A 27,794-nucleotide genomic window follows, 5' to 3' on the forward strand; every position below is an offset into this window, starting at 1 on the left:
AAGCAAAGAAACCTGGTCATTCCAATCCATACAAACATACATTTTGACAAAACCAGAGGAAAAAAGGTGACTATAATGATGCCATTTCTTACAAAAATACTACAGTAAATTTTTTAACCTGTTTGTTCAGAAATGGTGTATAAGTTACTAGGTTGATAAATTAATTTATACATAAAAGATCCTATAAATTCCAACCAAATTTAAGTATCCATTGTACCAAAGATACAAATAACAATCCAATAAGCCTCAACTGGAAGGCAAAAAAAAAAAGGAAAAAAATTTTATTTGCTAATATCCTATGATATAACCATTGTATCTTACAGTTGTTTGAATGTCATTCATCCAACTATTAAAAAAAACCACCACCACATTACATGATGTATGAAATCGTAAATTTTTCTCCAAAGAAAACCAGTTTAATTCTCCTTTGGCTTAAAGTAAAGGATTTCAGAAAAACACTGCAAAACAGCTTCATGAAATTTACAGACAAGCATCCCATCATACCTTTGACAGACTGACAGAACTGCAAACAAAAGCGAAATTCGGTCGAGTTCAATCCCAACTTTGTCCCCAAGTTTGACAGCTTGCTTCTTTATAAATAAAGCAATTAACAGCTTTCACATTAAGAATCACACTGATAACTAAGAAACCAGAAGACAGCTTCATAGGTCTACACTTCCTGTCCCTCCTTGCTGTTTCCTGCCACATAAAATACATTTAAAAAAAAAAAAACAACCCAAAAACACAAAACCCAGTCAACTATCATTGAACTGCGTACAGATCAAGTTTAAAAGACGAATGTATTCTAAATTTGCAAATGAACAATAAGGCACCTTAAATGTCTTCCCGATTCATATGAAATTGTATTTTCTCTTGTTGAGATGCAAGAGTTATTTATAAGCCTCTGCAATATGAAATCAAACTAATTAGTTTAAAAACGTAACTTCTTTTTAAATACATACACAGCATTTATGTTAAAAAAAGATTTAGGAGACTAGACAGCCCACTATTTGAACAGCGAGATCTCACATCACCCTATTTATGACTATACTAGCAGCAGAAGTAATATCGCTGTACAGCTGGGATCGTAAGACTAGACAAGACAGCATGACTTCAAGCTCATTTTGTATGAAATGTTCCTCAATCTCCAAATCACTTTAAGTGCAAGGCTATACAAAATTCCTCATTCCAAGAATTAGTTAAAATTCACTGTACAGATTGAGATATTCCCACGGTAAGGTCTCAAAGTCATGTAGAAAAAGACAGACCCTATAAAGTCCGTAAGTCCAACTGTCTTGGTTATTTTTTTTCCTAAATTATGAACAAGTAGGTAAAGGAAATGCATTGACAATTTATAATGAAGAAGTTTCAATCATCTGCAATGTATGGAGCTGTACTTCATAATAAACTCCATACTTGACAGAAACGAGAAAAAAAACTGCAAGACAACCCAGAAGAGAAAAATTTAAAAGGCAAAGAACTACCAAATTCACTTAGCAGGACAGAATAACATAGAGTTTGTTTTATTTAGATAGATTTTGTAACAACTTCAGAAGAATTAGCAAGTATTTCTCTACTACCTTCCAGTCAGGCAATGGAGACACCATCATTAGCTGAGGAAGTGCACCTTTCTCTCTTCCTCCCACTGTTAGATTTTGGCTTCTCTCTGTGATAATTTTTCAATCACCGAATTCTCATATAAAGTATCTCTAGTGATATTCTCCGAGTGAAAATTACCAGAGTTTAGAAAATGTTTCTAACGGTACCAAACTGAAGACACTGATACTGGAAAGCATTTCACTCTGTGAACTATGGTTACCAGCATGAACTCCGCAATGCCATTACAGTGAAATAATTATTTAAGCAGTCTGAGGATCTGAGGAATTGCTATATAATTAAACTGAAAGCTTTTGACTGTACATGTCTGAGCACACATTTTTCATCACTTGACAATTTTTGGTCCATCCAAACACTGCAAAGGGAACACTGATCATTATAAACTTGCCACTTGTACATTCTGGAACTGCCAAATTCAGATCTTAGACCAGCAACAATACACCACTAGTAAACCTAAACCATCAGCCTAACATCTAATTTTCAACTTCTGAATGTCCAAATTTTCAACAATTGAAAAAAAAAATCAATATAAAGGTTAAGATGGAACAAGTAAAGGAACAAGACATTGGGAAACCGGTTGCAACAGAAAGAAGCACTTTCTATCCAATAACAAAAGTTTCAATATGCATAAATCCTTGAAAGAAACCTTATTAAATATATTTAACATTTGATTTCACAGACAAAACAAAATTGTTTTTATTGAGACAAATTTGTTCATGCTGGCATTTAAAATCCCAGATAAAAACAAAAAACAATGGAGTGAATGTAAGAAGTTTTATGATTAACCTTCTGGAACTTCAGTGTCAGTGTGACTGTACTTAATACCTTCTGTAAAACACTGTTCAAAACCCCTTTTTTCTTTTAGGTAAGGCTTCAGAATATTTTTGACAAGTAAATCAATACCCTCATAAATGAATGATATGCTGAATGAAATAATCCTACATAACTACCATGGACACATGCTGTGTATGCCATTAATTTACTTGTAAACATAGAACTTTCTGTTCACTGCTTTACACTTCAAAACACTGACAACCCAATCTCCCTGCACCGCATTATGTTATATTTCAGTAACAGTAATACTGCTATTGGTCCTTGCTCTAGTGTTTTCTTCAGCTTTTGTTCTGTTATGTGGGGGGGGCGGGGCGGGGTTTTTTTGGTCAAATCATTTATTTTCTAACCAGTTAAGCAGCCCACCATGCCAAATAAGGGCATTCTTAATTACACCTTAAGATGAAAGCCATGACGCCTTCATACGTGTACTTCCCATTGGTAAGAATGGAAGCTCTCTCCATGAAATCCGTCAACTAGATTATGTCAGAAGGGTGATTCTTAGATCTTCATTCATTATCAAAGAGGCTGTTCGAAGAAAAGCTTAGAAAAGAATGATGCATAAAGAGAAAATTACTCAGCCCTCTTTCACTATACTGACCGGTTTAGAAGACAAAATAATATTCAGTTGGCAATCTTTTACAGTGCCACTCCAATATCAACGCTTCCAATAAACACATGTGGAAACCTTTTTCCATACAGATCGTATGCAAAAAATACAGCCCTTTACTGCAAGCATGTACAAGAACTGTTCTGCACATGAGCATTTCACGTTCCTTTCTTCATATACCGGGAGAGGAACTGGCTTCTGACAAAGTGGATCAGCTTGGTCTCTGTGCAGAACATAGTAACGATGGTTGCTGCAAAGCACAGAGCCCCCACGCTGACGTGAATCAGCCTTGCCATCCAACCCTTATCGCAGCAGAAGAATACCTACAACAAAGGAAACAAGCAATTGCAGTAAAACCAATCAGCACAAAGTAGGATTTACTGTCTCAATAAAAAATAAGGTCCAACACCTCTCTTGACTATGCTAACACCACCATCAAGCTAGCGTGCCACAAGCACTGATCCTACAATAAATCATCTTTAGTAGTCACAGCATTTGCTTTCTTAAGAAAACTCTGTCAGCAAAAAATGAGCATTCAGCAGATACCTGGTAAACGTGGAAGTTGTTCATTATCTGGCATGCAGAAATACGTTAACCAAGATATTAGGAAAACTCTGCTGGTGCTATTGCTTAAGTCTGCTACTTTGCAGCAACGTACTAGGCTCTTTTCTAACAAAACCCTACTGGAAATCTCCCATTCTAAAATATGAAGCTCTCCTTTCTAAGCCATAATGGATTTTCAATCTGTCACATTTTTGTACATTGAAATACTACCATCTCTGTAATAATTACTCTGCACAATTACTATCCTGGAGTCTGAATAAATGTGATAAATGTGCTCTTGGCAATTTTTGTTTCTGTTCTTGGTTTGGTTGTTTTTCCGCTATCACTTTTTTATTACAGAATTTTTAATAAGTTTCTTTGTGCTACTGCAAAATTTTAATTAAGAACTAAGAACATGGATTTATCTACAGACAGCAGAAAAGTGTTAAATTTTATTTTACTTGTCAGATACACCTTCTACAGGTGGCAGAGATAACTTTGTATCAAAAATAAAATCTCTCAATATTATATCTTGCCTTGCCTGTAATGCAAGTCTTCCAGCTTATCCTCATAAGACTTTTTTTGCTAATGGTACTTCTCTGCTTGTGGACACAGAAGTCATTTGACACTAACTTTCACATTGAAAGTAAAATCTGAGAAAGATGCTTACCTCTGAGAAACCAGTGATTACTCCACTTATGATATAAACGAGTACCAAAAACGGTGAGGGGAGCAAGCCTGTCAAAGGTCTGTAAGTGCTTTCTTTGAAGTAATCATAGATATAGTGGATGCTGTGAGCTATTCGAATACCCATGTTAAAGCAGTTCGCAAGAATAAAGCCTATACTGCCATGCCACTGGGTCAAGAAATAAGAGATGCACAGAAATGTGAAGGACAAGGCCAGCATAACAAAATTGTACCTATGAAAAAAAAGAAACAACTTAACAATGTATACAGTTACAGTATTTACTAACTTTATCTCTATAGAAGTACCACCATTTATTTTCCAAAATGAGAAACAGAAATTCTCTTGCCATCTTCTAATGGAAGAAGATAAATTTGAGAGCCGAGATGTTAATAAAAAAATTAATTGAAAGAATGGAAAGTACATCAAACAAACTAAACCAAGAACTACATTATGTGAAGGAAATTCTAATTAGCTGCATACTCATTTCAGAAAGTCAAATGTAGTACCAATGATTAGTAATGTAAACTTATGAATTTTTTGCTGTTTTATTTTAGGTATGTATTAAAGAAAAATGATGCTAAACAAGATGACACTTTACTTAGTTTGTGCTCCAAACAGTGGCTTTGAAAACAAGTTCACACTTCAAAGGAGTCATGAAAGCAGCCCTTGCTAAGTCTAAAACATAGTGTGGAAAGCAGACCTCATTGAAATTGATTTGGAAAGGCCTTGTAAGGGACAGCTGCTGCATAAGCGAAAAAAGCTTGATGGTAGCACTGGGAAGGCAACCAGGCTTCAAAGTCAATAACCCAGGATGAACACAGAATCAAGAAATAATCCAGGCTGGAAGGGATCTCAGAAGTCATCTAGTCCAACCTCCTACTTAAAGTAGATAAACCACTGAATTCAGACCCACAGTTTAGATCATTCAGAAATGTACCTGATATACAGGGACTGTACACAAAAAATTGTAGCAGTTGCAAAATTTTAATGAGTCTTAAAAACTGTAACTTCAAACACATACATACAAAAAACAAGACTTCATATTTAAATTACTTTTCCAGTTAGTGATGTACCAAAAGCTAATTTAACAATCTTTTTATTTCTTAATTTCTGACCTTTTTACCCAAACATTTAAACATTTGCTAAAGCTTCTACATCTAAATCTACATGCAGACAGCTAAAGGAGAAGTTGGTTTTCAGTGGGGCAGGATATTTTATGCTGATTTTAAATGCACTGATCTCTTTATAAGGTCATTACAAATAAATTTTTAAGAAGATCAATGTCTATCAACAACTACAAGCATGTAAAAAAAAAAAAAAAAAAAAGTAGTGCATATTTGCTTGCCCATCTATTGCACCTGGCTCTGGAGAAGAGGAAAACAGTCCTTGAAGTGACTGCAGAAAGAAATTTGGTCTTTGGAAAAAAAGCATTTCCAAGCACATATCCATGCAGAACAATTGTTCTGCTTACATACTGAACTCCAAGCAAACCACATGCAGATTAATTACAGGAATATTCTGGGGATAGTATTTCCTACCTGTCTACCTCCTCTTTGCACATCAAAGCAAATGTAAAACATTCCGTTACTCCATTGATAGCAAGAAATAGGACATATAACGAGTAACATCGGAGGAGATCTGGACCTAAAAAACACATTAGAATGATAAGTAGATTATTATTTTTTATAAAATCACATTGTTTTTACACTCACTGATTCTAAGAGATAAAAGTTGTAATGTTACCACTAATAAGGGAAGCTTAAGTTCATTTGAACAAGTTTCCTGTCTAGAAATCTTGACAAGAACACAAATAAACAAGGCAAAACAAAAACAAAAACAAAACCCAAAACACCCAAGAATAGCAGGTATTATAGTATCAGAAAAGATATCCATGAAAAAAAAGTATTTTATTAAAAGGGATTTCCTAATTAAAAATTAATATTTATCATAACCGAAATCATCTATTGTACAGGAATTTGTAGAAAATAATCCAATAGTCATTATGAGCTACTAAAAGCAATAAAATGTATACTTTGAACACAACAGTAAGAAAAACAGAAAGGCTGTTCAATACATTCAAAATTGTGCTAGATAAAAAAAATATTCAGATTTTCATGGGTCAGAGATAATTTATATGTGACTTGAAAATTCTCCATTCAGCCCCTAATCTTTTTCTTGTCCTTTAGAAATTATAACACGGGGAAAAAAAAAAAATCCATGCTTTTTAACAGGTTTATGTGCATCCCTGAATATTCCTTCTTGATAGCAGCAATCTAGTTCATATTACCAAGTCTCCTCCTGTTTCAGTTCTACAGAACAACTGCCCAGTGAGCAGTAAATACACTGCAGACATGGGGCAGAGATGAAGACTTTCTTTTCAAGTATGCAGAAAAACATTAGACTAGAGAGCACTCAGGAAAAAAAAAAATATCCATTAATATCTGGTCAAATAAGCCAGTATGCATGCTCAACATTTCATTTTCACACATTATCATTAGGTAAAAAAAAATAAAATTGAGTCACTTGACTTGCATCCATATTCCTAAACATAGTTCTTTTCAGTCAAGTAAGCATGTCCAAAAGATTAGGCCCAGACACCCATTCTTGAAGAGAAAGAGGGAGAGAAAACATTTTCTTTATAAAAAGAGTTGGCTGCTGGGGTACAGAATGACAATTTTCCACAACATTTGCTTTCAAAATTAGAAACAAATCCAATAGAACCAGCAGCAAGACAACTCCAAACAACATGCAAAAGTTATTAACATTTTTTCTTGGTTATGCAGACACAGGTTTTTCCTTAAAATCACTACACAAATCAAGCACCAGCTTCCAATTAACATGCAAGGCTCTAAAGCAAAAATACCTAAATGCTTAACATTTAAAAACAGGAAAGTGTCCATGGGGTTAGAATATATCAAATTACCTTAGCAGTGAATAAGGTAATTGCAGTTTATTTTAATACCCAACAAACAACATTCCAAGGTTATAGTTTGAAGATGCAGAACGCTGAGAGGCACAACTGTCTTCAAGACACTATACCGTCACATGCTTTCATCTTCCCTGTAACTTACTCTTAATTATAACAGATGTGAAATGGAAAATGCAAGCTAGAACTCTCCCACAATGACACACAAGCAAAGTTTCCAGACAGAAATGCAACAAAAAAACTCCTCCGAGGAGCTGCTAGATCTTCACCCAAGATAGATCAGCTAGGAACCAGGCTCAGCTACAGAAGGCAGATCATTTTTTCTAGCAGGAGCTACTGTAGGTCAACTGACAAACCACTGAAAGAACTCAAGAAAACTCCAGGCTACAATTTGTGTGTTTATGTTCCAAGAAGGAATTAAATGAACCTCTACTTTCTCTCCTGAAAATCCAAGGTGACCTACAAATTCCTTGACTGCTTCTGTGGACAGATTTGTAGAACTTACTCCTCAATATGTACAACTATAGCAAGACTGTTACCATTATATGGTTTAGCACTATAAAAAAAACTAGCATTGTTTCTATGCTAAAACTATAGATTCTTTGGTTCCAATTTGTTGTATGGGTTTTGGGGGTGTTGTTATTTTAAACAGCTGGAGTTAGCAATTTTACACCATGGAACAGTCAAACAATCCTGTAAAATGTTCTTTTCCAATGATGTGAAATTGGAGGAAGGTAGAGCCCCAAACTTATTTAGAGCTCCTCAATATATTTTAGCTTAAGGTGCTGAAGTATTAAAGACGCTATTACAAAGGCGTGAGTTCTGGATTCAGCCAAGCTAAGTCACTGATTTCAATAGGAGTTTTACAGAAAAAAAATACTGCTGATTTACGCAAGAAAACATAATAGCTGTGGTTTCTCTTTTTAAAGAATGGCTTCTTTACCAACTCTGTAAATCTTTACCTGTTCCAGAACTGAGCATTGAGCCTCCATAAATATCCAGAGCCAACTGAGAATAGGCATAGCCAAAAACCGTGATGGTAAGGCCAATGAGAAGCACAAGTTTCAACAGCAATTCTAACACATCTGCAGCCATCGCGACATCATCCTGAAAAAAGTGTACTCAGTTACATGAATCAGAATCAATATAATAGTTATTTTCATGCACAGTGTAAAAAGGTGTGAAACTTATCCTTTGTTATTGAGTTACCCATACACATGGTCTTAATTTCCAGCAATTTTTATATATTTATTATTTCATTCTATGTTTTGCTCATTACAACTTCTACATAAAAATTAGCCGTGAACATCTCTGTTCAAGGAAATGTGCAAACAACACTTGCACCTGTTTAAGAGTTAGTAAATGGCAAAGAAGAGCACGGCATCTGCTCAAGGCCACAGTTTGAGTCAGTGGCGCAGTCAGATTTTTATTGCTGCATGGGACTACAGGATTTGCCACACCAGAACAAGCAACTTGTCTGTTCTACTACCTCATTACAAGAAGCATTCTTGTAATTCTTGTAACGTAATTTCACTACATACAATGAAAACTTGTAACTATTTTGCCAGTTATATATATCAGGTACATTATATATAAAATATAAATATACGTACACCTTTCTTAGCCCACCAAAGACCTGAAGCATGGGATTTGTTTAACTGCATGCTACGGTGCAAGTAGCAGGATTACTGCAAAAAGTTGTCATAGTATCAGACAAAAGCCCAGACTGATCTTCATGACTGATCAAGAATTTCTTACCTACAACATGCATGAATATTACTCTGTGGAACAAAGCTTTTGTTTGTTTAACCATTGATACTCCACATACAATTCAAAAGCTCAAGAAAAATACAATTCTTTTCTTCCCAAAACTGCACTCTTTTGAAACATTACTGTTTAATACTTAACAGCTTCTTGTATTTTCAAGTCAGTCAAATATTTTCAGACAGCATTTATTTGATAGAAATAGCATGCTTTCATGATTCAAATAATTGCCTAAGCATTTCTGGAAATACGGAGTACACTAGGGTTTACATCACACCGTATGGAGCAGATGAAGTTACCTTCAGTTATAATACAAGGCAGTATTATGCCACTGAATAGTTTAAATTTCTATTTCATTAGCATTTTACCTATTTTCTTCTCTTTCTGGTCCAGCCTCACTCGACATTTTTGTTCTCCACTTCAACTTTTCAATTTTAACAGCCTTTATACTCAAATTTAAACACACATTTCTGTCAGTCACACTTCTGTGATGCAATTTATCTGTAACAAAAACCAAGCATTTGACATGTAATTAATCCAAAATAAACATACCTGCTTCTGATCCTTTACATTCTTCCCTCTTTCCAACACTTTAGCAAAAAAGACATAAAAACTCTCCTCAATAGGCAAAAAGATAAATCTGGCCACCAGTGAACCAAGATTATTCACGATATCATATACACCTTTTAAAACAAAAACAAAACACAAGATAGCAGCAACCTGTAATTTTTTTAGACACATTTTAATTCCAAGTCTTTAACAATCACATGAATTATAATTTAACATTTCCACTGAAAAAAGAGAAAACAAGTGGAATTTAGTGCAACATTACAGCAGTGTTCCGTAAAAATTCTGACAGTCACAGCAACCACAGTTCAAAATTACAAGGCCTGCTCATTGATGGCAAAGCTAGGACAAAAGCATCAACTCCAGAGATGTGAATCTAGCGACAGCACCAAGCCACATTTAAAATTCTTACTGTAGAGGAAGTTAAAAGATCCTGATTAAATTCACTGAATGAGAACAGGAATGTAAGGATCTACTGATACAGGAGAAGAGAAAGATACCTATTTTTAGTGTGAGGTCCTTCTTTCGTTTTACTTTCACTGAAGTGGAAGAGCAATCCTACATGACATTTTACCAGCACTTCCACCCTCAGCAAGATACTGCTCCAAATCTGCTAATACATCTATGTATGTTTGTGTATATATATATATATATATACACACACACACAGAGTACAGTCACTGAGAGCATACAAAGTCAGGCATATGGATAAGTATGCACACTTTCACAGTGAAATAACAGAATAAGGTTCTGGCTGATTTCACAGGACTTGGAACCCCTGTTTCTCAGCATTTTGAGAGTACAGGTATTTTTGTACTCTTTTAAAGACCCTCCAAGTAAAAGGCAGTTCAATCGTTCTACAGGGGAGAAGGATCAGAAGCGGCTCCAGTTACTGGTGGCAAGCAAATATACTCAGTATTTATGAGGGAACATACTACTACCAGCAATTAAAAGTAATTCAAACTAGTCAAGAAACTTCTAACAGCGAGCCAACAATTACAGCCTATTTTCCTTCCCCAAGCCATAAAGACCTGAGGTGCTGGGAACTGTCATCTGAATGGCTACTGCCATACATTACTCTAACCACACTGAAGTCTTTTACAGAACATAATTCAGTTTTGAGATGCAATCCTATAAACAATGATGTTCTTGTCGTAACAGCTAACACAAATTCAAAAGGAAGACAGAAAACAGCAAGAAAACAGAATTACAAAAACTGAAGACCAACAACTATAACACACCAGATACTAATGAAGTTTTTTTAAAAAAAAAAAACAACAACAAGATACATGGTATCTCATATTCAATTGGAAAGTTTTGATTCAAAGAAAAAATAAAATTAAAATCCAGGCTCTTAAATGAAATTCTTTTCTGTACCTCTATCAATCATTCTCTGAAATGTATCCCAAAGTCACAAAGGCTTTGAAATCTTCTCAGACTTTCAAGTTACATTCAAATACTTTCAGTCATTTTCAGAACCATCTGAAGAGCAGTGACTAAAACTGTGTCACCACTCCACAATACCATCGCACTTACCCTGATCTCCAAAATTTAACACGTTCAAAAAAGTCATCACATATCGTTCACCTGTAAGTTCAAAATAAAGAGCTTAAGAACAAGTCCCTAATCTTTCCCAGTACTTGTCCAGACACTTCCAACATTAAGTATTCAAGAGACAAAGTCAAACAGGACAGCACCTAGTTCAGAACACCCTCAAAAACTTCATTCCGGTTGGTAACATCTGCTGGCAACAGTCTCAGTCACATGCCTACACCTCCCCCAGCTTTCTCAAGCTTTAAGTCAATTTTGCAAATAGTATTCACTAACCCTTCTCCATCACAACTGCATGTCAAGCCTCACCTTCTGTCAAAATCTGTTTCAAGAAGGATTGTTTGAAGAAACTCCAAGTCAACCATGCTTCCTTCCAGTTAACAAAGGTCTGCAAAAAAAGTAGTACTGAAATGTAATGAACATGACTGAAACTACAGAGTAGAAATCGAAAAAAAACCCAAGCACAATACTCTAGGCTAGCTCTAACTGTACTGATGAGGAAAACCCACAACGTCATAGCTGCTTACAACTAATCTAAAACATTGATAATTCAAGCACCAATAGCACTCTGATCTGGCAAAGACTTTTTCCCTTGCTGAAAATTATTGCTGCAGATAAAGTACCCAGACAAACTTTCTACAGAAAATACTATTCAAAGAGACTGCAGAAAAAAATCCATGCTGTTTAGCATGCCAATATAACTTTCACCTTCACTGTAAATTGTTTACTGCTCTTCAAACCATCCCCACAAATCTTGCAACCAAGAACCACCTTTATCTTTTCAATCTGCAAATCTTTTTCAAAATGTCTTCTTCCTCACTCTGTCTTTTCATTTCTTTCTTGCCTCATTTTCTTTTGAGAGGACATCAGAGATATTTGAGTATCCGTAGGTTGCTGTGTACCACATTTATTTTGTGGAAAAGTCCAAGTACCAAAATTCATGGTAAAATAGTTCTGTTTTCTTTCCTCCCTCAGATCCCATGATACCTGGTCATTCCCCCGCACACTATACATATTCTATCTCCAGTTAATGGTTTGCACAAAGATACTAAGAGATAAGTCAGCAACAAGCCCATAACAACAGAAAAGTCAAGTTTCATAATGTTTTTCCGACAAGGATTTTATTGATACAAACCACAAAAAGAATTTGTAATTTATTTTTTTTAAATCAGTCATTATCTTCTACAATGCAGAGATACCCTCAAAATCACTCAATTAACTCCACTATCTCAAACGAATTTTCAAAGCACTCTCAAGAAAAAAATTAAAATCAAGAAATTAACTGTGCAACCTACCTCATCTTCCACCAAGTTAGGTAATAAAGCTTTCATTCTAGCAACTGGAAATGACTTCTTTGTTGCTTCAGGAGACCCCAAAAACATCACAAAATAAGTTACATAGCACGTTACCAGAACACTGACATATAAAAGCTGGAAAGATAGGGAAGGAGAGAAGAAAAACAACCAGTGATATAAACTTACAAATGCAGAATTACATGCTAGAGTTCTAAATTCAGTGAGAACAAAATGTAGTCATCCTTATTCCTGTCAAATTTTAAATGAGCTAAAGACTTTAACTCCCCAAGAACGGTGCTGATTTTTTTTTATCTGTAGTTTATCCTAGCCCTTTGCCAACTTTTATGTTCTATTCAGCATTTTTAGAATGATTAAACTCCAATTATAAAGCAATTATTCACTCAGTCAAAAACCAAGTTGACAGAGTAGCTACCATCTACATCACTTTCTTCGATCAGTTATAAGCTGTCTACTACAGCCACTGCAAAAACTGAACAAAAAAATAACCAAATGTCCACATCTGATGTGGATCACACTTTCATTTATATAATGCACAGGTGACAACCCTATTTTTCAGGTGCCAATATATCCACTCTTCATTTAGTAAAGAAAAAGTTTTAATCCAATTACGTTACACATGATTAGCACCTTCTGATAAAGTGATATAGGTTGGCGGTACAGGCTGATAAAATCATACATAATTATAATCTTCTACACAGTAGAATCCAAAGTCTAATATTAATACTTAAGCCAGGTAGTGAACAGAGTCTTCAAGCATTAGAATGTATACCTGATTAAGAAGAAGAGTTACATAAAACTTATACAGAATAACATAACCTTATTTGCAAAACATGCCTTCACAGACAGAAGAAGGTGCTTCCTTGTACATCCATTAAACTGCTCAGGGTCAAAGTGCCAAGTCAATAACGAGTATCAGGAAAATACTAAATACAAGTGCTAAATCTTAAACCTCCCAGGAGCATTTTCTCTCATCTCCTCAAAGTTATTTAGCAGGCTAAATGTCAAAGACAGCAGCAAATAAAAATTCAGATGAATCAAGAATTCATAGAAGAGAACACAGGAAACTTACCTGAGCCAGGGAAAAAACATAGAGGCCCCACTGAGGATAAAGGACTACTAGAATAACTGTCAAAATGCATTTTGACACTACTGAAAGGCTTTCAGCAATAACCTTTAAGAAAGAGAAAATAGAGAAGGTTTATTTTCTGCCAACTTAACCACATGCACAAACTTACAATACATTAGTTTCACACACAGAATTTATGCAGGAATATAAGATTTTCAAAGGCAGTGTGACTGTCACAGAGTTTCTTTCTGCTGAGTTGGCCATCTTAGATTGTATTTTCGCTGTAAATTTTCTATTCTTGCATTTCACAATTCCTCTATTGCACTTTCCCAGTTCTTTGTATGGGACATAAGGGAGAAAATTTTGCTTGAGACAATCATGTTCTCAATTGTTGCATTTCACAATTTCATACCAACAATCAATCAAAATGCAAAATAGTAGACACTGTGTGCCTCTCCCTCCAATTAAAACTCATGATTAAGCATTTAATGATCATTAAGGTGATAATTTCTAAATAAACCAACTTTCTTGCTTTTACAGGTACAAATTCATATCTGTGTTACAACTATGTCATACAGTACTAAACAGTACACACAGTTTTGTGCGGTTTTTATATGCTTGAACATAGAAAGATCTAGTTCAGGAATCTGTTCTTTTTCAATAGAGAAACATAATTTCCCCCCATACGCATATACCCCATGTACTTTACTAACCTTAAGTCTCACAAACAAATGAGCTTGTGCTAAAACCCAGAACGGTTCTCCCAGAAGCTCAATAATTGCAGAAAGACCAAATGCCACTACACCAGCCTGATAATAAGGAACCACAGAAGGATCAGGTACTTCAAGCAAGTGTAGCCAGACGAAGCCCAAGAAAATAGACCAAAAAACACCAAGCGGGACTCTAAAAAGTTAACATAAAAACAAATCAATAGAAATGTTACTTTAGCAGAAAAAAAAGCCCAAACAAACAAACAAAAAAAACCCAAAGAAAGTTAGATTAAAATGTCACATATGGCCATAATTTTTAAAATAAGGCCCCAAGGAATTAACTTCTACTGTTACTATATCAAGAATACCTTTTTATTTTTTTGTAACAAACATCTTTAAGGCACTCTTTGCAAGACACAGGAAACATTTTTTCTGACTTGTCTATTTTCTACTCAAGAACCTAAGGTCAACTATCTGCATGTCTTGTTCACTAGGACCAAACAATTCTGATCCTACATCAGCTTGCAGAATACTGCAAACCCCTCATTACTGCAATTTTTATAGGCTGTGGTTACCAGGGATTTTGCAGACAAGCTTTGTTGGATCTTGCTGTAACAGATAAAGATGCCACCACTCCAACTGCTAATCTCACTCTTCCAGAAATCACAGGTTCTCCAGAGAGCAACAGCAGAGTGAGCAGAAGAAAATGCATGCCTGCACCTCAGGTATGCCAGTTTACAATGCTCTACTGGAGCTCAGAGCTACTTTGATTAGTGACTGTAGCTAAAAGCCAACCTAGGCACAGGTGTGCAGATGCATGTTACCTTCTGTTGACACTACTTCAGGAACACGATGCTTCTGGCAGAGTGCAGAAAGTTTTACATCATTGCAGCAGGATCTATTTGACCCTCACATTATCAGTTCCCTAAGGTATTTGACATCAAGCTCCTAAGACATATTTCAGATCCTTCAAGAAAGTTAATCTTCATTTTAAGTTATGCTTCTCTATGAGGAAATATTTGAAAAGAAAAGGTGCACACAGTCATTGTTGCCTCTACCATTTAATGCCTACCTGAAAGGCTGTCAAATAGCAGAAAATTGACTATAATACAGCAAAGAAAACTGATCCAATACATTTAAAATATTAGTACTAAACCTATCTCTGAAAGCAACAGTCCCTCTTCTTTATACCTGGATGCAGATGTCCACACATAACCCCCCATTCCTGGGCCAGATCTAATTAACAGCTGTGCAGTTCCAGAGAAAGTCAGTAGGGCGCCCCAATAGAAGACTACTATTTTATCATGCAGGGGTAGTTTTCCACCGTATCAGGTAGGTAAACTTACTTCCCAGCCCACCTAATTGTGCATGCACAGCTACTATATCTGACAAAGGGGAAGTAGCAGAGAGATGTATCCAGGAGTCAGAAGGGACAAACAAGTCATAAAATCCACTTAGCTGCAATGTGCTATTACACTCTCTGGCTGCAACTTCACAGAGACTTTAAGCTAACCACTTTCTGCTACAACCGCCACTACAGTTGAAAGAAGTAGTCCTACTTACTCCCTGTTGCTTAATTCCAACTCTTTCTTTCACCTTTTTACATCTCTCCTACCCAACACAAACATTTATGTTGCCATGCCAATAAACCGCATCAGGGCTCAAGACTTTGAAAAAAATTAGTTTGAAGGGGAAAAAAACCCAAATACCTAAAGCAGCTTCACAAATGCACATCAAGTAATAAAAGAGCAAGACTGAGCAGGCAGAGAAAGAAAAAAATAAAGGACTATGTATTTGTGCAACAGGGTTTTCCTTTAACAACTACAACATAAACAAAACTTCAGGCTAAGTGACAGAACAAATGGCTCCTGATAATACCTTTGGCAATGCACTTTCCCATGTGCTCCAAAAAGAGAACTAGCCCATAAACGCTAAAGCAACAGACTTGACCAGTTTCCTGCATCAGTCCTGAAACATGACTGAGGCTACTAAATGTTCAATGTTGAAATAATTACCTCAGTAAATAACTGCTCTCATTTGATGAGCTTTCAGACAAGAATTAGAAATAAATTCTAAAGAACTACATTTTTAAAGGTATCTTACGTCAGCCACAACAGATTAATTGTTTTGGTCCAGTTTCGTTTTGTACTTCCACTCAAACAAGCTCTGCGAAATGCCTCCCTGGCTAGGAAGACAACTGTTGAATACAGTAGAGTTAGCCTAAAGGAATTGAGGAAAAAGAAAGAGAGAAAATTATTTCCTTACCTACTACTGCTGAAATCCTTCATGCAGTAGCATCACTGACAGTTTTTACACAGGACTGCTTGACACACAAATCTAACAGGTACGCAAAGAAAATATGGTGACACGAGAAAAATTATCATCCTCTTCTAAAAAAGGAGAGGAAGTATTACATGTGATTACTCAAACAGCAAAAATACTTTAAGCATGCTATAAACCAAAAACACAGTTGAAAAATTTGTCATATAGCAACAGCACATAATATGGAAATGCGTCTGGCTTTTCCTCAGCAAGCTGATGCTTTAACGTGGAAAACAGGCCAGCAGCACCTTTGTTTCAGGCCAAAACAGAACTCGGGAGACATTTAACGACCAAACATTGTAAAACACCTAACGGTAAATTCAACAGTTATGCAAAGCATGATTAGGGACGCAGCCCGGAGCCCAGAGCCCCCCGCCATCCTGCACCAAACACAAACGCTTTCAAAAAGCCCCATCGCGCCGGGAGACCCGTTCCCAGGGAAGCCTCACGTATGTCAGGCTTCAGGCGAACAGCGCGGTCGGGATGCGGGACACGGGCTTCCAGCCCGGGTGCTCTTCATCCTCCTCCTCACCTCACGTTAACCACGCCGATCAGCTCTCTGGAGAGGTAGCGCAGAGTGAACGCGTTCAGCCCGAAGGTGACCACCCGGAACAGCACCTGTGAAGGAAGCCGCACGGGAAACACCTGCGGGCCGAGCGGGGCTGAGGGGGCTCCCGCCAGGCACCGCGGAGCAGGAGGAGGAGGAGGAGGAGAAAGGAGGGAGGCGGCCCGGGGCGGCCCCGCACCTGCAGCAAAGCGCTGGAGGAGGCCAGCCGGGTGGTCTGGCGGAGCACGTCCCGCGAGGCCATCCGCTCCCCGCCCTGCCCGCCCCGCCGGCAGGAAATGGCGCCGCCGTCGCGCCGCGATCCCGTCAGCGCCGCCGGGACCGCCCCGGCCTGCGGGCGGAAAACGGGCACGGGGGGCGACACCCGCTGAGGAGAGGGGGAGCGCTCTGCTCCTCCCGCCGCCCGTAATGGAGCAGGGTAAACGTCTCCGGCTGAGTAACGCTTTTGACACCGTGGTGGAACTTCCAACGTAAGCGGGCGCTCCAGGTGCTAAGACTAACGTCCAGCACCAGCTTTCTGCTTCGCAAGCAAGTGTTCCCCAAAAACCGCACACTGGCCTAGGAGAAGAGACACCCTACTAAACAGAATTTTCTGACAAGTGCTATTTCCCAGAGATTTCTGAAAAATCTCTATGTGAGTTCCACCAATTCCTTTCTAAACGGAGGACAAACCCACCAGTCTTCCCTGACTTAAGGAGTTACACAACCGAAACTGAGGTGGAACACCCTCACTGCAGCAATGAAGTATCTGACTTCATTCTATGTTTAAAAAAACAAAACACACACAAAAAACCCCACCAAACAAAAACACAAACCAAAACAAACAAGCAACCCCCCCCAAACCCAAACAACCCCACACCTTCAAATAGCAAACACACAATTTAATTGTAACAGACTTGAAATTAAGAGCACATTGACTTGAAGTCTTCCAAACAGGTAAGAGTTTGGACTCAGTGTAATTCAGCACAGTAGCTCCGGACTATTTCAGATTATTATTTAAGCAGCAATATATAAAAGATTGTATCTCTGTTACAGAGCATTCCACTCAATAGCATGGCACTTCTGGCTCAGAAATCACATTTTTCTTAGTAGTGCTACAGTTGAACTAAAACTTTTCATGACTAACAGCAGCTGTTGAAAAGAGTGGTGGAGGGGGGGGGGAGTATCTGAGCCCTACTTGATTTCAACTTCTTAATAACAAAATATGAACACCGACAGTTTAAATCAGTATCTTAAGCTAGATAACCAACCAAAATTCTTCAAGCTCATACAAAAGAGAAGCCATCTCTCTGTCAATTTTGTCTTCTGCATGAAATCCCCTCCTCCTCTGAGGCATTACACGCACCACTTGATTCTTTCCATGTTCAGAGTAAAGTTTTTCAGATTTTTTTTCCTTTTGCCGCTTTTCCTGATAACATTAAGTAATCTGGAAGTGGTGTATACATGTGGATGTAGGTGGCAGAGGAGGATATCCTATGAATTCTTTTCAGTGTGATACTAATATCGGGAACACCTAACCTGTAAAAGCCTAACAAAAAGATATTATCCCATTGTAAAGATGGGACATGGGGACAGAGACAAGAAACTAATCTGTGTTGGGTAATTGCTAACATAGGAAGAGATCTCAGAGATCTTGGGTTACAGGAGGGTATTCTAGCTAGAAGGGAGGAAACACTGCCGTCTCCCACCTCCTTTAGGCAGTTTTCCAGTTCTCAAATGGAAAAGGCAATTAAAAATGTTGTCGTAACTCAGGCTCTGGGCCTTTCTTAGTGGCAGTAATGGTGTCAGCAGAAGTCAAAAGACTTCCAGTATGTTATGGCTTGTGCTGATGTCAATAGGGGTGGTTGCACTGTGCAGATTAGAACCCATCACAAATTACCAGATATGCTGCACAGGGAAACAAAAATGCAGTTGAGAAGCATAAAGCATGCACCATCTACCAACACTCCAGTAAGGATTCAGGGTATTCTCTCTTTATATATACACAAACATTTTCACAACAAAAGTAGGAAACTTCAAGGAACAAAACAGGAGAAATCAGTATGCTAACTTGAGGCAATAGTCCAACCTTTTCAGGAATCTGCCATGGGCAACAGTAAATGACAGCTAGTGATGTTTTCTTGGACAGTTTGGCTTATCACCTCATAAAGCTGAAACAGGAACAGCTGCAAAGCATGGGGAGGTGGAAAAAGAAGATAAACAACTAACTTTGACTGCTTTTAATAGCAACCAGCTTTGCCACTTTACAGCCTTTTGGCATTAATGCATTTAAGCCACTAGATGGCAAACGGCCTTTGAGGCAGCCAGCAGCAAGACACGCTGGTCAGTCCCCTCAGCACATGCTGGAGGTTAGACTGAAAGTGAGCACTTTTACTCCAGTAGCATCTTTCAGATTCTGCTGCAGGTTATGTTAGAACAATAGTTAGAATAGGCCAACTCATAATAGCAATGTGGCACAACACAAGTCAAAATCAGAGTAAGAGCAGTATTTCAAACTTACAAATTGACCTGTCAGCTAACTTGATTTTATTCACAACTGTGTGAGAGCAGGCTTAACAACTGAGCTGACAGAAAATGCTTATTTTTAGTAACATTATTTGAGAATAGGTATAACTTAAAAGGAGGACCAAGTTACTGAACTGGCAATACGGTGTCAAGAAAGCTTTACGAGAATATGCAGTCAAAAGGATTGTTCTCCAATTCCCACAACAGGCAATGCCCACAGGAACATTCCTGCATGCTCTCACTGCAACATATATTCCTTTTGGTTGTCTTGAGGCAACTGTTTGTGGCAGCATACTCTAAAATAGTTTACTTTCCTTAACAGCAAAGGAGGCAAGATAAACTAACTACTTCCAGAGTTAGGCTGCATATGGAACTAAACTAGGCTAGATATTCCTCCAGCACAGAACACACACTTTGGCTTTGGACAATGGGATAAAACCCTGTTATTACTAGAGCTATGCGGAACCTCTACGGCAGAGAGAACCCCTTTGATCTACTACCTCTTCCAAAGCTAGAACAGTCCAAAAAGATCAGACAGTTGTATATACAGACCTTAGAATGAGTTGGGACTATTCCTTCAGACTTTCAAAATGAAAAATCTTCATGTTTCAATAGGTCAGTAGCTGTGTTCCACTTGAGATAACTGTATTTCATTACCCCGTGAATAAAGTAGTTCAAGATGAAAGGTGGACTTCAACTTCACATCACAACCTTTACATAACTTGAGAGTAATCCAGAAAATTTAAAACCTCTTAAGAGCAGTTGGAGACCTTCCACAGTATCACTTCCTTCAGAGGGGAAATCCTCTTCAGCTAAAATATTATAGCTAATGTCCTTCAGGACAAAAATTCCCAAATTAATGACAAAGTGAGACTGGAAAGCAGGAATCTATTAAATCAGCAGTGAGACCTTGAAACAAGACTGATCAGTTGGAACTTCTCATCTGTTCTAAAACAAAGATCTCATTGCAGAACCAAAATAAAATCCAGTATAAATTATCAATAGTAAATTTGCATTTTATCAAATATACACTGCACTTTATAGCTAGTAATATATTTTAATATATATAATAATATATAATTATTAATATCAAGAAACCCACTTCATTTTATTTGTGGGTTTCCTTTCCCTTAAAGGTCCCCCGAGGAATCAAGTTAGAAAACCAACTGTGCTATGAAATAATAGGCAAAGTTCTCTGCTGCTGCCCGATACCTCCTAGAATAGTGCATGATACAACACAAAATGACAGACTAGGCTGTGAGCTGAAGACTGTAGATTTCTGCAGCTGCTGAAAGTTTTTAGCTTTGCAGTCCAGATCGATTGTAGAAACAAGCAAAATAGTCAAAACCCCTGGTGCTGGCTGAGAAACCTTCCCCCTCAACAGCATCCTGTCCAGTTGATTCAGTGCAAAGACCAAGCAAGATCCCTGACACCCACAGGGAGCAGCCAAATGCTGCTGCTCATGTGCCCAGCCCTGCTCTGTGCCTCTGCAGCTGGAAGGAGAGGCTCTGAGGGCAGCAGGCCTTCCCAATAGCATGTACTGCATTAAAAGACAGATACACACTTCTCTTCCCATCTCTCTGGCCTGCAGCGTGATTCTGTCTCACGGCTAGATATGCGGATTCTAGCAAAGGAGACGAGTGGGTACAGAACTGGAGCTGCACACTACTGCCTCAACAGAGCTCACTTATCACAATAGCCCACACTTTGTAGGGAGTGTGACACTTGACAGAACTGCTCTGCCTCTGCTACAAGTCCACACTTTGCCATTTGATGAACAAGGACAAAATACTTTATTCCTGGGGCAGCAAAAGACTGTTTTCCCTATACTGCTCAGAAGCCTTGTGCCAGCATAGGACAAGTTATGTTAAGTCTGGGTTTAATCCTCTTTGTTTCTTTTTTAAAAATAATGCATAGAAGAGATCTGTCTCTGTATTCCTGATCATATAAAGCTTGTTCCTTTACAGAAATAACAAGGAGGTTGGGGTCAAAGCAAGGAGTTACATGGAGACTTACCAGACTAGGGACTAAATCTCATTAAGCTTTCTTCCCTCCTCTGAGCACCCCTCTCAGATCAGGGATGTATCTGGGCCTGAGGATGTCAAATTTCCAATTCAGTGCAGAACTGCAGGAAGCAAAAGAAGAGAATCACAGGCCATTCACTAGCAAAGGACACACTAGGAGTTACTGCTGTGGGAGTTTCTCTTCCCTCCAACCAAAGTGTGCCCAGAGGACTTTTTAGATTAGTTTCCTCAGGCCTTGTGGACTGAGTTAATCTCTCTGTGCATGTTAAATCGTTAAACAACAATTCACTTTTTTTTTTCCCTGGCTGCATTATTAGTTCAGCAAGGATTTAATTTACATCCTTTTTTTGGGATGGAAGAATAAATGGGCTTTCTGAAGAATGCAGAGGAGTGTTTTTTTCTGTGACATGCAACATTTGAAAAATGCACTGTCTCGGCTTTCCAGAGTAGCCTTTGACATTCTAGTGTTAGCATTAATTTTCCTCACACATTTTCACAGTGCATTGGCCTTTAGTGCACCATTTATATGTAGTTTGACCAACTGGTTTTGCTGCCTTATCAATTTCACCTTTAAATTCAACTTTTATTTATTGGAAGATTTTATGTATTAAGCATATGGAAGATTGACACTTTCTTATATGCAAAATGTAATGTAAACCAATGTTCAACTCAAAGGAAAAGCAAAAAAAAATGCAGCAAATATAGAAGTCAAAGAGTAAAATAGTGGGATAGTGCTAAGTTTTCAAAAACAGTGCCAAATTATTACACTGCATACTTTACAGTAGATTAGACAGCTTGTAAGAAATAGTATACAAGATTAAAAGAGCAAAAATGAGTGTTCTGCACAATGCAGTCTACTTCTAATAAGCTTTACACTTTTCTTGTTCTCTTTGCAGTTGAAAAATCTGTAACATTCAACATACATTCTAAAAGTCTACAGAAACCTCCAAGTTCTTTAATCTGGGGAAAGTAATAAAGTCCAGTAGTTTTGTCACTGGAACTGGCAAACTCCTTGCTTAAAATTCTTGCAAAATTTGTACATTCCTTAAACATGTACATAATCAATTCTGCACAATCTTTACTGTCCTGTGTGTTCTAAAACTAAGCATTTCCCTTGTATGTATTTATGTATGTTCAACTGAAGATGATTTCTATTTTGCCTTCCTCAAGGATAGAAATACAGCCATTTTCGCTATGATCTGACTAACAGTCTCTGCCTTACCTGCCTCTTAACTGGCTTAGGAAACTTTGTATCAGCCCCTCACTTCGAACACTGAATAGAAAATTTATCTAATTGCTGTGTGCTTTGGAAGCCTATCGATACATAAAATGAGAAAACTAACATGGAACATCTCTTGATCTTTTTGGAAAGCTTATAATGTCAGCAATAATCATAAATAAGAAGTTCCCTTGTGGATTGTTTCCTTCACCTTGTAAAGTATTAACTGCCTTCATTTATTGTTCATGTCAGATATACACAACTTGAACTATCACTATAATAAGTACTGTTTCTGGACAGTAGTATATCCCAAATTCTAACCAACAAACCTCAGTTATAAAGGTGGTGATGAGTAAGTGCTGAGGCAACACATGTACATTTTTCCTCCTTCCTATGCATTCTGTAAAATTAACTTCACAGTTATACTTGCTGCTGCAGATTTGGTGTTGACTCATGCATTTCTACTGAACATACAGAAGTGTTTTCTGGAGCATAATAGCCATAGTAAAGTTATAGAAACAGACTTTGCAGCTGTGAGCACTTGCACTTGAAAAATCTCTACTAGCTAGTGCTTGGCATCTTTACACTACAAAATCATTCCATAAGCTCCAGGCTACCTCCCTTGAGGAAAAACATACTTGAAAGATAGAGAGGTGCAGAAGCCTACAAAAGAGACTTCTACTTGCTATACGAACACATACATTCACAAACACTATGTGCTTTAATAGTCACATAGAAATAAGGCTTTGTTCATTAAAACAGTTCACAGCTGTTGAGTACTCATGCAGAATGATCCTCCTATATTTCAGAATTCAACAAGAAGTGTTATTAAACTTGCTTTGACCTCAGCATGACTTGTTTGTGCATGAAACAGTCTTAAGACTTTTAAAATCAACAGTGACAATAACTCAATGAACATGGCAAAATACACACAGTGGAAGGATTCAACTGGCAAGTGTTTCTGAAACACACATTAGAGGAGTTTAGAGTCTTAAAAGGCACTGAATACAAGATATTCCTGTTAAATATTCCAGTTTCTCTTTCCTTTTGTTCTTTGAGTCACCTGAAGAGTTACTTCTGAAGTAGATGGAGACATGCAGGAGTTATACTTAACAACCAGGAGGATATCTGACACAAAACAGTGTTTTTGTTACTTAAGTAATTCAGCATCTAGGAGAAGAATAGCTTAAAGGAATGCCTTATAAAGGTTGAGAACACAGAACTTGTGAGTCACCATACACTGCCTTCAAATTACATTTGTAAGATATTATATAATACTGTGCATGATCACCTGTAGAACAGAATTAATTATGAGTCAGGTATCTCTTCATGTCATTTATTTCTATCTCACTTGAGAGCTGACTTCCATTCTTCACTGAAATAACCCCTCTGAGCAAGACAGTGATTAGTCTGACAAATTGACAGAATAAAATATCTCCATCCTCCTTTATGGGACCTCACCTAGCATTCATCACAGTTATGGCTAAGTGAAATACATTGTTTTTGATTCCTCTTATTCTTTAGTGACAAGCAAGGAATCTCTTAAATAAAACAGTCCCATCGTATGTTTACCTACTCAGTTTCAGAAACTCCCACATTATCCTTCAACAGTTAAACTGCACTTTCAGTACAAAAACCTGAAATCCAATTAGGAAAAAAACCCAAAAAACTCACTAGCAATACAGGAAGCAGAACTTAACACTATGCCCCGCAGACCTTTCTCAGCTACAAATAAGGGAAAATGAGAGCTCCCAAAAAGCCTATTTACCTTTTAGTGGGAGGTCAACTAAGACCAACTTTTTGATATAGAAGAACAATATTGAGAGTCAAAATCATCTCTGCCTCTAATCCAGATGTCCATATAGTCAAGTTACTGAGCTTCATTGCCTCCATTTGAATTGAAAAGATGACTTCATTGCAGGTCTTTCTCTTCAGACGAAAGTACAATTATTCTCTCATAGCTCAGGGAGACCCAAGGTCACAAGACAACTCACCTTGACAAGTCCTACTGTTTTCAGTTCCTTAGGAACAAAACTCTACTCTCCAAGTTTAGCTTCACTGCCATCCTAGCTGGCTCAGTTTGTAGGCTTATACGGAACAAACAAACATGGGATGGCTTAGGTCTGAGGACACCAGCTGTCCCCAAACATCACAGTTCTGGTGATGAACAAATAGAAAAGACAAGTGAGATTAGTCATCACATGTTTCTGCAAGTCTTTAAACACAAGATCTTGTGTCATGCTAACAATGTTAGGGGATTTCCCCAACCTTGCCCCTTAAGGAGATTGTAAAGTAGAACTCCCCTCTTGCTTCCATACTAAATAAGCTGTTCTGTTTTATTTCCTCTTAAAGACATACTTTTTCTCAGCTATGCCAGTCACTCTGAGTTTGTGTGCTAAGCAGTCAAGTAGAAAAAAGTACATCCCTTTGTTTAGCCAAGTTGTAACTGTATTACCAATTGAACCATGATGTGTCAACAGTTTGTCTGTAACTTGGAAAAAAAAATAAGAGAGAAATTAACATATCCACTCTCACTACTATGATGTGGTTGAGGGGGTGATTGTTTGGGAGTTTTTTAAGCAACAGGTATATTGGGCTAAACTCATAATTGGAATAAAGCCCCTAAAGATAACAGCAGCAATCAACTGTTGCCTCAACTGGGCTATGCATTTTAGCTTCCTCTCTCCCTCTGCAGCTTCATGGTTTAGTTGCAGAGGGTAAAAATTTGCCTATTACAACAGAAAACGCTGTGATCCTTTAATGCATTCCTGATCATGCCTACTTCCTGGTGAAAAGACTGGTTGTAGTACTGTCAAAACACTTGGGCATAAATTATTAGGCAGCTTACTTATAAATACAGGAGGTATAGCTTTAACATGACTAGAAAGGCACTCTAGACACATTTAATGGGCTCCGTTTCCTTCCCCTGATAATCATATGAGGGCCGCATGGGCACCTTGATGCTGGTATCTTTATATTCTCTATAATTCCTATGTTCCTAAGGATTTATACTGTGAAAAGAGCTATATATGCTACCAAATATTCCATTTTACCAGAAAGTCTGCATCCCTAACAAGAGTCATGGTTTGACTTCTTGCCCAATGGAAAAGAGGTTGGAAACAAACACAGTCAACTCTATAGCCCACAAGAAGCGAAAGTAACCCAATCAAAAACCAAAAGTAGGCCTTCCCAGGTTTATCTAAGTTCAAAATCCTTAGGAAAATTTCCTGTCCTTACCGAAGGGGAGAAACTCTGAATGAGTGGTAGACAGAACTGCTCATACCAGATCAAAGGAGCTGGATATCCCTCTCACAAATACTGGTGTCCACACACAGCAACATACATGCCTGGTAAGAAAAGCCATACCCTGGCTCTTGTATTCTGCTGTTACATCTACTACTATTACTTATACCAGAAGAGAAATACCACTAAATGGAAGAAATCTTGTCTTCCTGACTTCATAAGCATTGTGTTAGAAAGCTAAATGCACAGCATACAACACACTATTAATCTGGAGCCATAATGTGTTACTATTACCTTTAACTCACTGTTCTGCAGCTTGCAGGTCATGGTTGACACCACATTTCTTTCATCAGCAGATTTCAAAAGCACTGCATACTTCACCATGCATTTTTAGATCTCCATGTCCATCCTACCTAAACATAAATTTAAAATTGTTTTCTTAGAAATCAATAATATCAGACGCTCATTGTAAGAGATGTCACAGGAGTCGTTTAAGGTTTTCATGCATGGTAGAATACTCCCACCCACATCCTGAAGAATGTGGGGAGGTTCAAACAAAAGGATCTGACCACATATCTAAGACTAAACCAGCAACGTATATCTTCTTCTCCCCACACCATAGTCCTAAAACTTAATGTCTATTATGAAACAAGTACTTTTCCATCTGCGTGCAAAACTCACTGTTTTATGGTACCAGTCTTCCTGAGAATCCAATAAAAAAAGCAAGAAATTGTTAGTGGCAAACTAACTCTTGAAATCCTTTCCATCACAGACACACAGAAAACCTTGCAACATTCCTATATAAACATTTAGGAATACATGCCCCTTTTGACTATTCCACTGACACTGTAACCTCAGACATTGACTCTAATCACTTCATCCTCTCTCAGATACTAAATTGTACTCAGCTTTGTTCTGTAATGTTATTGATAATGTTTTCGAATGCTACACACACATTTACTGGAGCCTGGGAAAGTGCTAGTCAGGAAATTATGTAAGAAATGAACCTTACTTTGTTACTGCAATTCCGGCGGTTTTCCAAATCTTCGTGTCACTAATTGCACGTGATTATCCACAAAGAAAAGGGAGCTCTTCTAACTAAACAATGTAATTAATTCCATTATACAGAATACATAATTTGCAACAATATAGACCCAAAAATCTCAGGTGCCTTAGTAATCCATAATGATAGAAAGTAAACAATCCTTTTCATTATGTAATTCTGGATTTTTCAGTCTGTTCAAAATTGCTCATCCTTGCATATTGGTTTTTCAAACACGCTCTTAGTTACTCAAAAGAACATTGACATTAGCAGGATGAAACCTGTTGAGTCTGACTTAAAAATGGACAATTTTAAAATAACTTCATATTTTTGTATCTCTCCCCCACTGCTCAAGAAGAACTGTCCGCTTTTTAAAGACTATCACCAGTTTTGACTGCTAGTTGCAGACTTGTATAGTTGCTTCTCTTTATGAATAAAATTGTTTGCTTTGAAGTGCCATTTAATGATTTGCTTCCCTAATGTGACATTTTATATTCTTTCTTGTACCAAAAGAAGTGGAGTGGTTTGGGGGTGTTACAGGCTGCTAAAACTGAAATCTACACTGATGGAATTGCTTCTGAATAGTTATGTAATAAGTAATTGTAAATTTGACAATGGAAAACACTGCCAAAGCAGTGAAAGCTATTCAAAACCTCAGATTTCGTTCTCAGCATATTACTAAAAT

General features: G+C 37.6%; 1 protein-coding gene across 2 annotated transcripts; it reads right to left on the reverse strand.

The window, feature by feature from the left end:
* Positions 1 to 696: 696 nt before the first annotated feature.
* On the reverse strand, positions 697 to 17,360 carry RFT1 (RFT1 glycolipid translocator homolog). Of its 2 annotated transcripts, XM_075052694.1 has the most exons (13): positions 17,258 to 17,360; positions 17,044 to 17,129; positions 16,293 to 16,409; positions 14,193 to 14,382; positions 13,483 to 13,584; positions 12,393 to 12,527; positions 11,407 to 11,485; positions 11,083 to 11,133; positions 9,532 to 9,662; positions 8,178 to 8,322; positions 5,828 to 5,933; positions 4,272 to 4,521; positions 697 to 3,381 (listed from the first exon to the last, which is right to left on the reverse strand). In XM_075052694.1, exons 1-13 carry the CDS (start codon positions 17,318 to 17,320, stop codon positions 3,217 to 3,219), a joined length of 1,620 nt encoding a protein of 539 aa, XP_074908795.1. In that variant the 5' UTR covers positions 17,321 to 17,360; the 3' UTR covers positions 697 to 3,216. The 2 variants fall into 2 exon arrangements, with proteins under 2 accessions (XP_074908795.1, XP_074908794.1); XM_075052693.1 differs by lacking the exons at positions 16,293 to 16,409; positions 17,258 to 17,360 and adding an exon at positions 16,455 to 16,526 and having other exon boundaries at positions 17,044 to 17,119.
* Positions 17,361 to 27,794: the final 10,434 nt, after the last annotated feature.

The sequence above is a fragment of the Buteo buteo genome, chromosome 21, assembly GCF_964188355.1.
Source record: "Buteo buteo chromosome 21, bButBut1.hap1.1, whole genome shotgun sequence".
In the NCBI taxonomy this organism is placed as follows: domain Eukaryota; kingdom Metazoa; phylum Chordata; class Aves; order Accipitriformes; family Accipitridae; genus Buteo; species Buteo buteo.